This window comes from Oncorhynchus mykiss, chromosome 7 (genome assembly GCF_013265735.2).
Source record: "Oncorhynchus mykiss isolate Arlee chromosome 7, USDA_OmykA_1.1, whole genome shotgun sequence".
Classification (NCBI taxonomy): Eukaryota; Metazoa; Chordata; class Actinopteri; order Salmoniformes; family Salmonidae; genus Oncorhynchus; species Oncorhynchus mykiss.
The window spans coordinates 47,913,056-47,928,324 of record NC_048571.1 but is presented as its reverse complement, the minus strand read 5'-3'; the positions used below and the strand labels follow the sequence as shown (position 1 = coordinate 47,928,324).

General features: G+C 44.5%; 1 protein-coding gene across 2 annotated transcripts in view; it reads left to right on the top strand.

Moving 5' to 3' along the window:
* Nucleotides 1-15,269, top strand: part of LOC110527917 (rho GTPase-activating protein 39) — a 55,084-nt gene that overhangs the window by 8,332 nt on the left and 31,483 nt on the right. For both annotated transcript variants that reach the window (XM_036983388.1, XM_036983387.1), the window contains exon 2: nucleotides 13,386-14,786. In XM_036983388.1, the coding sequence (XP_036839283.1) occupies nucleotides 13,386-14,786 (1,401 nt within the window). The remainder of the gene's footprint in view (nucleotides 1-13,385; nucleotides 14,787-15,269) is intronic.

Below are 15,269 nucleotides of genomic sequence, written 5' to 3'. Positions count from 1 at the left end.
TGGAGGGCTATGATTGGCTGGCGGCCCTTGTGGGAATGGTAATAGAGACAGTTCTAGTTGAATGAAGTCTGGTTGCTGATCTGACAATAGAGCCCATTGTCCATGGCCATCAGGCATTAGCATAGGGTACACTGCATACGCATTGTAATGCTTATGATTGACTCATGGCTCAGGTTTTTATTCTTTCACAAGACACCCTCTGGGTTTATGTAACACTAGAAACCTCTCAGAAGACAAACAAGTTATGATACAAGTTATGATATTCTCGAACTGTTGATTTAAAAAAAAAAAAAAAATGTTTAAATTTAATTTCAGAATTGTTTTGGTGCAGAGACACAGGGAATTTCCCTTCCTACACTTCTGTAGATGAACTGACAGCTATTATGTAGAGGGCAAAAAGCAGGCTGCGGAATGTCCACATTGAGCTGAACCATTGATTTGGAACAGACAGAACCCAGCTTCAAATATGACACACCTTATGGCTCCCAGAGGTGTGGCTCCCAGAGGTGTGCAGTGTCACTCACAGGTGATACTAGAGTGATAAAGGTCACTTAATAGCAAACAGGTGTTTTATATTCCCTCACCAAGGAATTTGTGCATTTTATGCTGGGGCTACCCAGTCATCATGACCCTTGTGGAGGTGACCCTGCAGGGTGGCAGCGTGTATAGTACAGGCTCCTGTTCTCTCCCTGCTAGCCATGCAGAATGTGGCCGTAGGGCTGCTGGCTGGGGCTTAAAGTTCTTTACCTATCTGCCCCTCCTTGGCAACCTGCCCTCCCAGCCTGCCTGTCTCCTGTGCAGTGGTGTAATGTACATAAGTAAAAATACTTGAAAGTACTACTTAAGTCATTTTTGGGGGGTATCTATACTTTACAATTTATGTTTTTGACAACTGCATCTGATCTGGCGGACTGACTAAACACAAATGCTTTGTTTGTAAATTATGTCTAAGTGTTGGAGTGTGTCCCTGGCTATCCGTACATTAAAATAATTAAATAAAAACATCCTGCCATCTGGTTTGCTTAATATAAGGAATTTGAAATTATACTTTTACTTTTGATACTTAAGTATATTTAAAAGCAAATACTTTTAGACTTTTACTCAAGTAGTATTTTACTGGGTGACGTTTACTTGAGTCATTTTCTATTAAGGTGTCTTTTTTATTTATTTATTTAATTTAACCAGGTAGGCCAGTTGAGAACAAGTTCTCATTTACAACTGTGACCTAGACAAGACAAAGCAAAGCAGTGTGACAAAAACAACAGAGTTACACATAAACAAACGTACAGTCAATAACAGAATAGAAAAATCTGTATACAGTGTGTGCAAATGAAGTAAGGAGGTGAGGCAATAAATAGGCCATAGTGGTGAAGTAATTACAATTTATCAATTTACATTGGAGTGATAGATGTGTAGATGAGGATGTGCAAGTAGAAATAATAGTGTGCAAAAGAGCAGAAAAACAAATATGGGGATGAGGTAGGTAGTTGGTTGGATGTTTTTTTATTTATTTTTTATTTTTCACAGATGGTCTGTGTACAGCTGAAGCGATCGGTAAGCTGCTCTGACAGCTGACGCTTAAAGTTAATGAGGGAGATATGTCTCCAACTTCATTCAGTGATTTTCGCAATTCGTTCCAGTCATTGGCAGCAGAGAACTGAAAGGAAAGGCGGTCAAAGGAGGTGTTGGCTTTACGGATGACCAGTAAAATATACCTGCTGGAGCGTGTGCTACGGGTGGGTGTTGCTATGTTGACCAGTGATCTGAGATAAGGCGGCGCTTTACCTAGCAAGACTTATAGAAGACCCAGAGCCAGTGGGTTTGGCAACGAATATGAAGCGAGAACCAGCATGCAGCATACAGGTCGCAGTGGCACTGTGATAGACTACATCCAATTTGCTGAGTAGAGTGCTGGAGGCTATTTTGTAAATGACATCGCCGAAGTCAAGGATCGGTAGGATAGTCAGTCAGTATGTTTGGCAGCATGAGTGAAGGAGGCCTGTTGCGAAATAGGAAGCCGATTCTAGATTTAATTTTGGATTGGAGATGCCTAATATGAGTCTGGAAGGAGAGTTTACAGTCTAGCCAGACACCTAGGTATTTATAGTTGTCCACATATTCTAAGTCAGAACCGTCCAGAGTTATTTTTACTCAAGTATAACAATTGGGTACTTTTTCCACCACTGCTCCTGTGCTTTATTTGATCTCTTAACACAAAGCCAGCTTTATCATGCCTGACATATCCTCCATAAAAAAGTACCCCACACTGGCCCCCAGTGTTCAGGATGTGTGAGGAATGAACATGAACAACTGCTGGGGGGGGTTGACAACCTTTTGGAGAAGTGATCAGCAATGGTCCTGTCAGGCTGATGTAGGCTACTTCAGAAAGAAAGACACAATAACCTTTTTTCAAAAACAATTGAAGCACACCTATACGACCACAAAAACAGTCCATAACCCAGAGACATCCGACCAAATGCTTCCTAGTCTGAGGATTTCACGACTCCATTAAAGTCACCATCGCATGAGCTCCTTTCCCGGTCCCACAAGGGAAACCCTATGCCCCAATGGCTAGGGACAGATCCCATACTTCATTAATCTCCTCACCACAATTACCTTTATCCTCAGGGCACTCCTGCAGTGGGCAAGAAGTTTAACAGGCTTCTTAGCACTACAGTAGAATCAATGGCAAATAAACCCATTCACATTCTAAAGGGGCAGACAGTATGCAGCCTTCAGGGCCTGATATAAAGCACATTGCTGTTAGGCCTACAGATGTAATGAAGCACCAGGTTTTAATCCTCCCATTTATTGTGTTGCCAATGAGGAGAATTGGTGGGACGGTTGGAATTAGAGTTGAAAATCAATAGAAGCAAAGAATGTGTGTGACAGGTGCAGGGCTGTTCTATGTCATCTGAAACATGTGCACTCTCTCCTCTCCCTCTGATTGTTCTCTCAAGCCTGGATGTGGGTTCCTCCCTGTGTCTGTCCAGTACAATGGTGACCCAATACTCTGTATCCTATTCCTAATTCAGAAAATGTGTGGCTAGTAGGCTTCAATGGTATGCCGTATACCAGGGTATTTGGAAATGGCCACAGGATAGTTTTTCAATACCATTTAAACTACTACTTTGAAGTTTTGTTTTTTATACATTTGAATATTTGTAGCTACTTTTTAGTACATGCCTGCAGTCAACTTGTGCAATATGTTAGGAGATAAAGCATAACGTGTTCATTTCACCTGTCACATTATTTTACATTTTGAAGCTTATCGGTAGTCCCCAGTCACATGTAGTTAGTTTACAAGCACACAACCACGAGAGACCAGAGCCTTGTGAGTCACTCACTGTTTGATATCTTAGAACTATTAAGTTAACTGTCTAAAATGCACTAAATGCTGTGCAGTTATGCATTTGGTTTACTAACTTCTTAGCTAGCTAGCTAAGTGGTTAGCTTCTTGCAATCAAGCTCCTCTTGGTAACAACAGCAGAGAATTCCCTCCTTGATCAAAAGCCAATATTTGTTTTGTACATGCTACATGATACTTGTATACCTTTTGAGCTGGGATGTCTGTCCTGGAAATAGTTTGTCAAAGACTTTATAAACAAGTTTTCATGCGTTCGTTAACATTTAGCTAGCATTTGCTATGGGATTGCATTGCTTAAAATAGCGCTCCTTGTGTTCAGTTCTGGTATTACTGAATATCCCAGGATAGAACAAGGTCGGTATGACAACCTGGATACCGTCCAAGCCTAGTGGCTAGGTGTTAGAACTTTAATCAAACATCACTCTAAATGTAATAAATGGCCATAAGCCTACACCTGACATCAATACATACATCATCTTGGTTTACTTAAGCTGTTAGCTCCCTTGTGTTCATTGCAGATACATTGATATGCTGTGTGTTCTGGGGGCCCCTAACTCTAGCATACACTAAAGGGGACACGCTACAGTCTGAATTACACACTGCTAATTCGGGGTGTGAACGTTTAAACAAAATTGGGACGTTAATCCTAATCAGAAAAACTTTCTTCCACAAAATCCCAGTGCAGTTACCACAACTACCACTAGCAGGTCCCGATCATCATCACTAAGGGAAAAATACAAATTAAACAAATAACTAACGCAACAATTCTGTAATGGTAGTAGGAGATATGCATCTTTCAAATTATTTGCCACGAATATAAAGCTCTTGCACATTATCGGCATGTTGGAAAAATGGCAGAGAAATGCAGTGAACAGACGGCTCTACCCTGAGTTAGTACAGTTTTGAGTCGGCTGCTGCGCTGGGATTTTAGCTGACCCAACATTACAACCTATTGGTGCCAGCGATTAGTGCTTTGGAAACATGCTAAAGTATGGACTGACTGCTAGAAACATGTCTACAACTTCATCAGCAAGCTGTCAAACTATTGTAATTAAGTGACAAACTACATACTGTTTATCGGTGCACTGCCTAACATTCTTAGACATTCCATCCCTGTGTTTGTCAATGAAGCTAGCTAACTTTCTCACTGTCTATCAGAGTATAGGCTGTCTGCCCCAGTGCCTGTATTTTAATAGTGAGTAAGTCATGCACAAGACATGTCATGGGAGACAATGTGCGCAAATGGATTTTGATTTTGGAATATTGATGTGGCAGTTGGGACTTCAGGTGCACATCATCTCAATGTTAATTTTCGCCAAATCTCTTGAAGACTCGAGTGGCCACTTGCCTATATGGGCCAAGTGTTCGCTTTGAGATTCAGTATATAGAACTTCATTGCCCACTAGCGATCCTATGCAATAGGACCACCATATGCAATAGGAACATATTCTGCATTGAGTTCACATGACAATTTCTGTTTTTGTTATTGTCTTAAAGGAAAACCAATAAAAAAAGGGCAGTTTAAGCATTTAAGATAAATTGTCAATTTGTTATCACATCCCTACTGCTAATGGGGCTACTGTCGAGTACAGCACACTCAGTCTGTCTTTACAACACATTATGTTTTACAATATTTGGATAAGCAGGTTGCCTGGCAGCTATGCTGTATAGACTTTGAACGTAACACATAATCAAACAGAAGGTGGCCTTTTTCTTTTGAGGTGTATGCCGCTGCTCGCACGACTGGGCTGGATGGCTTATAGAAGGTTTGTTGTCTTTATATTGTCTGATTCCAGCCTGACACATTTCCAAAGGACCTCTGTAACCTGTTTTGCAAGGTGAGTAAGGAGGATTTTAACTCTGAATTTAGCTGAGTTTGTTATTTATAAAAACCAGTATCTGAGCAGAAAGAATATTTTATGTCTTCAGATAGGAAATAGTAGGTCTGTAAATACACTCGGGCTGACTTAGTTTGGCACTGGTGGACGGAGTGCTAGGTTAGCTAAATGACAGCCCATGTTTGAAACAGCCTGGGCTGGTCCTCAGGAGACAGGGCAGAGTCTCCCTGAATAACCTGTTGTTAGGCGAGGTTAGATGTTGGTTTACGAGGGCAGTAAACGTTAAATGGCTGTTTTAAGTTGGTCACTGATGGCTTTAGTCCTATTTCCAATGAATTTAGATATACACATGCAGTTTAGATGTCTGTTTTTCAGCCTTTAGACCATCTGTCTTTACATCAACTTGTATGTCTCCTGTTAGAGACAGTGTTCTGTACAGGGCTATAGTCTCCTGTCTCTTCACTTCATTGTGGCTGAGGTACTTGGAGGAAAACCTTTTTTCACAATAGTTTATCTTTGAGGGAATCAATTTGAGCTATACTGGAATTTGTATTTGATTGAAAGCCAAAACTAAACAATGACAGAACTGTGTTGCCCTATTTTCAGACAATGCAATGTCCACTCCTATGTTTTTCACTGCTGGGAAAACTGTCATCTATACTTTGGGTTGTTTTAAAACAATGGAGCAGATTCCATGAGTAGAATGCTGTTCTGCCTTCTCGGGAAACGCCATTCAACATCAAGTTATTTTGGGACAACTGTAAATTGTGGATTAAGTTATTATTGAGAATGAGACGTCTGACACATAGTGGCTAGGAGAAACAGGATGGAGGAGAGAGTGTGCGTATGTTTATGTTGGTCTTGTTGCAATGCTCTGTCGTGTTTTCTGTTTGGGGAGGTGTTTTTGAGTATTTTTTTGTCATCCTAGAATAACCACTTGGTGCATAGACGTCTCCTTGACCCAGATTGGAGATAAAGAGCCCTTGTGCCTTCCATGGAGAGAGTGTGAATGTGTTATCAGATCTAGAAAATAATAAGAACCAAACACCAGTATTAGGAATATGTTACCAATTTATCTTAAGCACTGTCTTACCTGTGGCATAGTAGGTGTATCATGTCTAGGCTTCACATATTTCAATAAGCATTTTTCTACAGCTGGTCATGCTTTACACCTGGCTAGCCCTATCCCGGTCAACTGCACTGTACCCTGCCTTCCCCATTTCTCCTTCTCCCAAATCCACTCAGCTGATGTTCTGAAAGAGCTGCAAAATCTGGACCCCTACAAATCAGCTGGGCTAGACAATCTGGACCCTTTCTTTCTAAAATTATCTGCCGAAATTGTTGCCACCCCTATTACTAGCCTGTTCAACCTCTCTTTCGTGTCGTCTGAGATTCCCAAAGATTGGAAAGCAGCTGCGGTCATCCCCCTCTTCAAATGGGGGGGGCACTCTTGACCCAAACTGCTACAGACCTATATCTATCCTACCCTGCCTTTCTAAGGTCTTCGAAAGCCAAGTCAACAAACAGATTACCGGCCATTTCGAATCCCACCGCAATCTGGTTTCAGAGCTGGTCATGGGTGCACCTCAGCCACGCTCAAGGTCCTAAACGATATCTTAACCGCCATTGATAAGAAACAATACTGTGCGGCTGTATTAATTGACCTGGCCAAGGCTTTCAACTCTGTCAATCACCACATCCTCATCGGCAGACTCGATAGCCTTGGTTTCTCAAATGATTTCATCGCCTGGTTCACCAACTACTTCTCTGATAGAGTTCAGTGTGTCAAATCATCCGGGCCTCTGGCAGTCTCTATGGGGGTGCCACAGGGTTCAATTCTTGGGCCGACTCTCTTCTCTGTATACATCAATGATGTTGCTCTTGCTGCTGGTGAGTCTCTGATCCACCTCTATGCAGACGACACCATTCTGTATACTTCTGGCCCTTCTTTGGAGACTGCGTTAACAACCCTCCAGACGAGCTTCAATGCCATACAACTCTCCTTCAGTGACCTCCAACTGCTCTTAAATACAAGTAAAACTAAATGCATGCTCTTCAACCGATCGCTGCCTCCACCTGCTCGCCCGTCCAGCATCACTACTCTGGACGGTTCTGACTTAGAATATGTGGACAACTACAAATACCTAGGTGTCTGATTAGACTGTAAGCTCTCCTTCCAGACTCACATCAAACATCTCCAATCCAAAGTTAAATCTAGAATTGGCTTCCTATTTCGCAGCAAAGCATCCTTCACTCATGCTGCCAAACATACTCTCGTAAAACTGACCATCCTACCGATCCTCGACTTCGGCGATGTCATTTACAAAATAGCCTCCAATACCCTACTCAATAAATTGGATGCAGTCTATCACAGTGCCATCTGTTTTGTCACCAAATCCCCATGTACTACCCACCACTGAGACCTGTACACTCTTGTTGGCTGGCCCTCGCTTCGTACTCGTCGCCAAACCCACTGGCTCCAGGTCATCTACAAGACCCTGCTAGGTAAAGTCCCCCCTTATCTCAGCTCGCTGGTCACCATAGCAGCACCCACCTGTAGCACACGCTCCGGTAGGTTATATCTCTCTGGTCACCCCCAAAACCAATTCTCTCCTTCCAGTTCTCTGCTGCCAATGGTCTGGAACGAACTACAAACATCTCTGAAACTGGAAACACTTATCTCCCTCACTAGCTTTAAGCACCAGCTGTCAGAGCAGCTCACAGATTACTGCACCTGTACATAGCCCATCTATAATTTAGCCCAAACAACTACCTCTTCTCCTACTGTATTTATTTATTTTGCTCCTTTGCACCCCATTATTTTTATTTCTACTTTGCACATTCTTCCGCTGCAAATCTAACATTCCAGTGTTTTACTTGCTATATTGTATTTACTTCGCCACCATGGCCTTTTTTTGCCTTTACCTCCCTTATCTCACCTCATTTGCTCACATTGTATATAGACTTATTTTTCTACTCTATTATTGACTGTATGTTTGTTTTACTCCATGTGTAACTCTGTTGTTGTTCGTGTCGAACTGCTTTGCTTTATCTTGGCCAGGTTGCAATTGTAAATGAGAACTTGTTCTCAACTTGCCTACCTGGTTAAATAAAGGTGAAATAAAAATTAAACAATAAAAAATGAGTCACACGAGCACATGTATAAAGACTTCATTTCAGATTATTATAAAACATTTATAGTAGTGTTTTCAACTTTACTGGAGTTATGCGGACTGCATTCCAAACCATTTGTAAACATTACACTGGGTGAAAAGGGTAAATATCAGGGAATATCTTTACCTATACATTTTTGGATATCTGACATTTTATTAGAGGAGTAGGAGTAGACATGCTCCAGATACGCATTTCCTTATTTCATATACAGAGCTAAGATATTCTCTGTAATGGGACAGTTTCTACATGCATCCAATCCGGACCTCAAATCTCCCTGCTACCGTATGAGTCCAGGGAGATATCTGGGGTGAGATACGTTCCCCTGATGCGCTTGCTCCAGCTTACATATTTGTAGAAAAAAAAAGTATTTCAATAGATATCCTTACATACATAATATTTCTCCTCGTACAGTATGTCTGATCAAAAATGGGCTAAATCCAAATTATGAAATGTCTAGAGCCCAAATTATTTTACGTGTTCAGGCACTGGAAATCATCTTGCTTCTTCACATGACGTTGACATATCTGAGCATACATTTGCACCATATTCAGTAGTAGGCTATACAAGGCACGGAAAGGCAAACATTTTATTTCTGTCAAAAAAAATTTAAAAAAAAAATGCAATCACAAATTGTCCTTATTTAGCATATCAAGATCCTGATGTGGCCGTCACTCAAGAGCATATACTATGTAGACCTACTGTCAGTTCATTTTTTTATTGAACCTTTATTTAACAAGGCAAGTCAGTTAAGAACAAATTCTTATTTACAATGACGGCCTTCACCGGCCAAACCCTAACCCGGACGATGCTGGGCCAATTGTGCGCCGCCCTATGGGACTCCCAATCACGGCCGGTTGTGAAACAGCCTGAAATTGAACCACGGTCTGTAGTGACGCCTCTAGCACTGAGATGCAGTGCCTTAGACCGCTGCGCCACTCGGGATCCCTAACCGGCAGTGATTTGTCATCATATAGAGAAAATAAGATGTTCACATAGGCCTGCCTCCGGATATCTAATGAGCACATCCTGCCGTAGGAAATGCCCATGAGAAATCCCAGTATCATATGTCTAAAAGACAAAAGGCATATCCACAAAACTCAATATGTATTGGAAATTCTGTATTCTCTAGAATATCAAAACGTGTCATGTGAAGATATTCCCTGATATGGGCCCTTTTCGCCCAGTGATTTCCTATTGAGTATGCCAACTGCATACTCACACACTTCTAACTCAGCGACTGGCTCTAGTGGAACAGATTAGTTTGACCATCGAGTAACACTGTAACAGTTCAACCCTATCTCACCAACCATTTGAAAGAGGGTCGATCTCTACTCTGCACAGTGGACTTGAGTGGCTGGGTGATGTTACACATCACATAGTTAGATATCGGGGAGGGTGTTGATCTTGTATAAGAGTTCCCAGAATACATCTTCCAAGAATTCCAATACCTGACCGCCAGTCCATCTTCCTGCTGATCAGCGGCTGTCAGCGAGATGCTGGTTCCACTTTGTATCCTACTGTTTATTTACCCTGGTGGAAAGTCCATTATGCATCCACTGTACCCCACGCTGCTCCTACACATCTAACTATTGCCTATGCTCATGACCTTTAACCCCCGGTTTCCTGTCAGCACGTTTACATGGTGGTGTCTTATGCACGTGTTCACAACATCTTTCCGCTGCTGTGTTTTCTCTTTCAGATTTGTTCTCTCTCTCATTACAATAATGTAATGCCAAAAACGTGACTTTGACAGGGTTGAATCCAAAGTGAAGTGCTCTGTTTTAGGGCTGGGAATTGCCAGGGACCTCACATTGCGATATTGTCACGATACGTACGTGCCGATACTACAATTTTTTTTTATTGCGATTCGATGTTCTAAGCACATTGCTCACCATGTCTGCTGCAGAGGGGAAGAGAGCCATAAGAAAACAAATTGGCTTACTATTTAAAAAATATGAAGAACAAGCTTGAAGGAAAAATACTGGCCTTTTGGTGCAGGTACAACTGACTAGAGCAAAGATAATATTGTGACAGTCAAACTGGAGGCATAAGCAGTCAATAGTCCTATGCTACACACACTCCCACTACTCTGCTTGCTGCTGTAAGGGAATGCCTCCTTGGGAGACTGGAAGCAGTGGGAGGGAGGCTGAGGAGTGGGTGTGTGGGATAGGACTATTGACTGCTCATGTCTCTAGTTTGACTGTCCCTTTATTTCCACCCGCTTTCCGCCCATTAAGCTTTTGATCCATCAGTATAAAAGTCATCCCCTCCTCGACTGAAACTATCCATGGCGCCTCACTGCAGGAATTCTCTTTTGTGATTAGCTAGACTTATAAACACCCCCCCCATGCCTATCCCTCATCACATCAAACTCTCTCAATTCAAAGAGGCTTTATTTGCATGTGAAACATGTTTACATTGCCATTACATTGTCTGTCTGTCTCTGTCTTTCTCTCTCTGGCTCACACACTCATTCTCTCTCTCACATAATGATGTATGTAGACTCAGACATTCTTTGACTGCAGATGCTCAAAGAAAACAGGGCTGAGTTAGATTTATTCGTCTCTCTTGAAGAGGTGGGTCATGTTAATTACAGTCATGTAAGCTGTGACAGGGAATTATGTGTCCTTGTTCAGAGTGGGAGGCAGATGGTCTCCCAACAGCAGAAACATTCACACTGACACCACACAGGCAGGGATCATGTGGAGGGCCCCTGTCCCCCTGGATGTTAACCTGGCAGTGACGAGGGGAACGCATACAGATAGTTTCCACTGAGCTTTATGCCCAATGCAAAGGCAGTCCTGTCGACTTGGCTGGTATTCTTCTCTTCTGAGGCTATTTTGAGGCTGGGGGTGCGGGTGGCATGTGTTAGGCATGTGTTGTGTACTGTGGCCCGTGCCAGACACCCTGCTCCCCCCCTTCACCACATGTTCTCTGGCCATGTGTCCCAAATTGTAGGGAAATGGTCAAATACTCTCGTCCATGATGATCTGGGAGTACACTTGAAGGAAAAAAATCCCGGCTCTATGCATTTACTGGTCTGTCAACCAGTGACACCGCCCCCCAGTTAAAGGGGAATAAAGCAACCCAAGTGTTAACACACACAGGAACTTTATTTACACACACAAACATTCAGGTACATGGGGATGTATTGGAATGGTTGTGGTTCTCTAATGGACAGAAACAGAGGTAATGAACACACTTTACACAATGCAGTAACTAATAGCACAAATAGCACAACAGCTTTTAACAATAGAAACAATGTATACATGTCAACAAGCTCCGTCTCACTGCAGAATTAGACCATCCACGTTCTTCAAACGTCACATTTGGAATAATTTTTGTTGCTCTTGCTGTTCTGTATCATTCCATTTCTCCAAATTCTGAAGTTAAGGATTAAGTTTAGGCACTTATTCCGAATAGTTAAGGTTTGGGAAACGGTTAAAACCAAAAATTACTAACCTGTGTCCAGGACTAGGATCTAACGCGCAACCTTCTGATCCAGAGTCATGGGAGTACGCCCATCCACCACCCCTGTCCACAACACCCTAGCAAAACCCAAGCCTACTTGATGGTAACAGTGCTCACTGTTGCCCCTTCCCGACTTCCTCAGGTCATGGATAGACGTCCAATTCTACTTCAATCTTGAATGACCTGGTTGATAAATGTATATGCTACCAGCACACATTACATAACAAAGTAAACATACAATACAACTAACTTTGTAGAACAATATACATGTCATGCAACTCCCTTTGTGCACGCACACCATCCCAGTCCACAGAAGTCCAGTTGTGTTGAGTAGGGCATAGGTGTAGGAGTTTTCGGCTCTCTCCGCAACTGCCTGGAGGAGACTGAGAAGTGTGACCTGGAGAGTCCGAAGGGTGTCCGGCACCCTAGCAACTGGCATGGCAACCAATCAGAGCTAGGTCAAACAGGTCAGAGAGAGTTTGAGGCCGGATTATGGTAAAACTATACTATCAAGCATCGCTACTGGGGGATAGGGAGTTTATTTTTATTTTACCTTTTATTTAACTAGGCAAGTCAGTTAAGAACAAATTCTTATTTTGGTCCGTACGCACTACCCTCTGTAGCACCTTGCGGTCGGATGCCAAGCAGTTGCAATACCAAGCAGTGATGCACCCAGTCAAGATGCTCTCAATGGTTCAGCTGTATAACTTTTGAAGATCTGAGGGCCCATGCCAAATATTTTCAGCCTCCTGAGGTTCTTCTCCAATGCCCTGTCTCTACCTCCTGCCTCCCCAACCTAGCCCCGAACCGGGTTCTCAGCCGACTATAAGGACACGACAGGCTGGCTGTGGGTCCCTCATGGATTCATTGGCACACTTGAAGTTGCTCTGCATCAGATAACTAGATCAAAAGAGACCATATAAGGGATTTCTCAAAGGGAAACATGACCCAAATGTATCTCCTCAATCTGACAGGTTGCCCCCTTTCTCAATGACACATTCCTCTGTACCCTGTCTGTGTGTGTATGTGGGCCAGTCTCAAACGCCTCCCCGCCCCTTCCCAGCCCTCTGTGTTCTGCTGAGTTAGCTGCTAATGATCCTCATGCCATGCCCTGTGTGGTGCTGTTGGCTCGGATGGTGCTCTCCAGGCCTGCCGGCTGTGGTCCTAGTGCCGTACAGAGCGGGTCCACCTGTCCCTTAGTCAGATCACAGACGCACAGAGCTACTCCCGCTGCTCCTCAGCCCACCAGAGGGATGACATCACTGCTGAACCAGCATTCTATAGCACTCACACACAGATGGACACGTGTTGTGGTCACAAACATTCACTATACATATGGGTCGTGTAAGGGTGTTTGATTTGTAGTACGTTTTTGACTTTAACTTGTGTGCAGGTTATCGGATAAGCATTTAACAGGAATGGTCATATCAGTAGGATTTCCATACTGAACAAAGTGTTTTGTTATTAATCGCATCAAAGCTGTTTTTCTCGTTACTCTCAGTCCTAACAACATTTATTTTCTGTCTGTTTTTTAGTCCAGATTGGGTGGAGATCCTGGAGCCACGCTCTCGGGAGCGCATGTATGTGAACCTGGCCACTGGCGAATGCGGCTGGGACCCTCCCTTAGGCGCTCCCGTTCGTCAGGCTGACGGCAACCAGTGGTGGGAGCTATTTGACCCCCAGAGCGGCCGCTTCTACTACTACAACTCCGTAGGACGCCAGACTGTCTGGCACCGACCCCAAGGGGGCGACATAGTTCCCCTCTCCCAGCTACAGGCTATGAAGCGCTGCTCTGAGGCCAAGCGGGCCGGGGGAACTGGAGAGAGGGACAGGGAGCCTGGAACAGGTAGACTGGGGAGTACAGGCAGCCAGGGACACCGCACCCCTCGTCCAGAGCATTATGGAGCGGGGAGTACAGACAGCCAGGGACACTGCACCCCTCGTCCAGAGCATTATAGAGCGGGGAGTACAGACAGCCAGGGACACCGCACCCCTCGTCCAGAGCATTATAGAGCGGGGAGTACAGACAGCCAGGGACACCGCACCCCTCATCCAGAGCATTATGGAGTGGGGAGTACAGACAGCCAGGGACACCGCACTCCTCATCCAGAGCATTATGGAGTGGGGAGTACAGACAGCCAGGGACACCGCACCTCTCATCCAGAGCACCATGAACCAGGAAGCCTGGGGAGTACAGGCAGCCAGCGACACCACACCCCTCGTCCAGAGCATTATGGAGCGGGGAGTACAGACAGCCAGGGACACCGCATCCCTCATCCAGGGCATTATGGAGTGGGGAGTACAGACAGCCAGGGACACCGCACGCCTCGTCCAGAGCACCATGAACCAGGAAGCCTGGGGAGTACAGGCAGCCAGCGACACCGCACCCCTCTTGCAGAGCATTATGGAGCGGGGAGTACAGACAGCCAGGGACACCGCACCCCTCGTCCAGAGCACCATGAACCAGGAAGCCTAGGGAGTACAGGCAGCCAGCGACACCGCACCCCTCGTCCAGACCATTATGGAGCGGGGAGTACAGACAGCCAGGGACACCGCACCCCTCGTCCAGAGCACCATGAACCAGGAAGCCTGGGGAGTCCAGACAGCCAGGGACACCTCACCCCTCATCCAGAGCATTATGGAGCAGGAAGCCTGGGGAGTCCAGACAGCCAGGGACACCGCACCCCTCATCCAGAGCATTATGGAGCGGGGAGTACAGACAGCCAGGGACACCGCACCCCTCTCCCAGAGCACCATGAAGCAGGAAGCCTGGGGAGTACAGGCAGCCAGGGACACCGCACCCCTCGTCCAGAGGATAGTAAGCCTGTCCCCAGAACCCCTGAGACCCCAAGCGAGAGAGAGACTTCAGACACAGTGGTGGACAGCAGACCAGCCCAGGGAGACAACAGCTCGGACGAAAGCAAGGAGTCACTGAGGTACGTCTGATCTCTTTGTTTTGCTATTGAACCAAATGACTGTTGATAGGGAGGACATGGTTGGATTTAACTATTAGAGAATCATGTTTCAGTAAAGAGGCCATATGGTAATAGCAAAAACCTATTTGTTATCCCATTGTGGCATACTGACTTTAAAATGCTTTGGGCATGAGACCATTTGACAAGTAAGGCTACCTCGAACTCCTTTATTTTCACTCTCACTTATCCTGACATTCCACATGCACCACGTTTTCATAATTTTCTCTGTGAATCACACCGCAACCATTTTAAAGCAATTGCTACCAAATGTGAAGACGGGTGCAGTCATAAAGTGCATGACATTCCCCTCTCCCTTCACATTGGTAGAAAGGCACCTAACAGTAAGGGCCATTCAAAGACCCTATCGTGTGCTCAGCGCGGTGGCAGAATCCAAACCAGCATCTCCCCTTGAGAGGCAGATTCCACACATGCCAGCTCTATTTC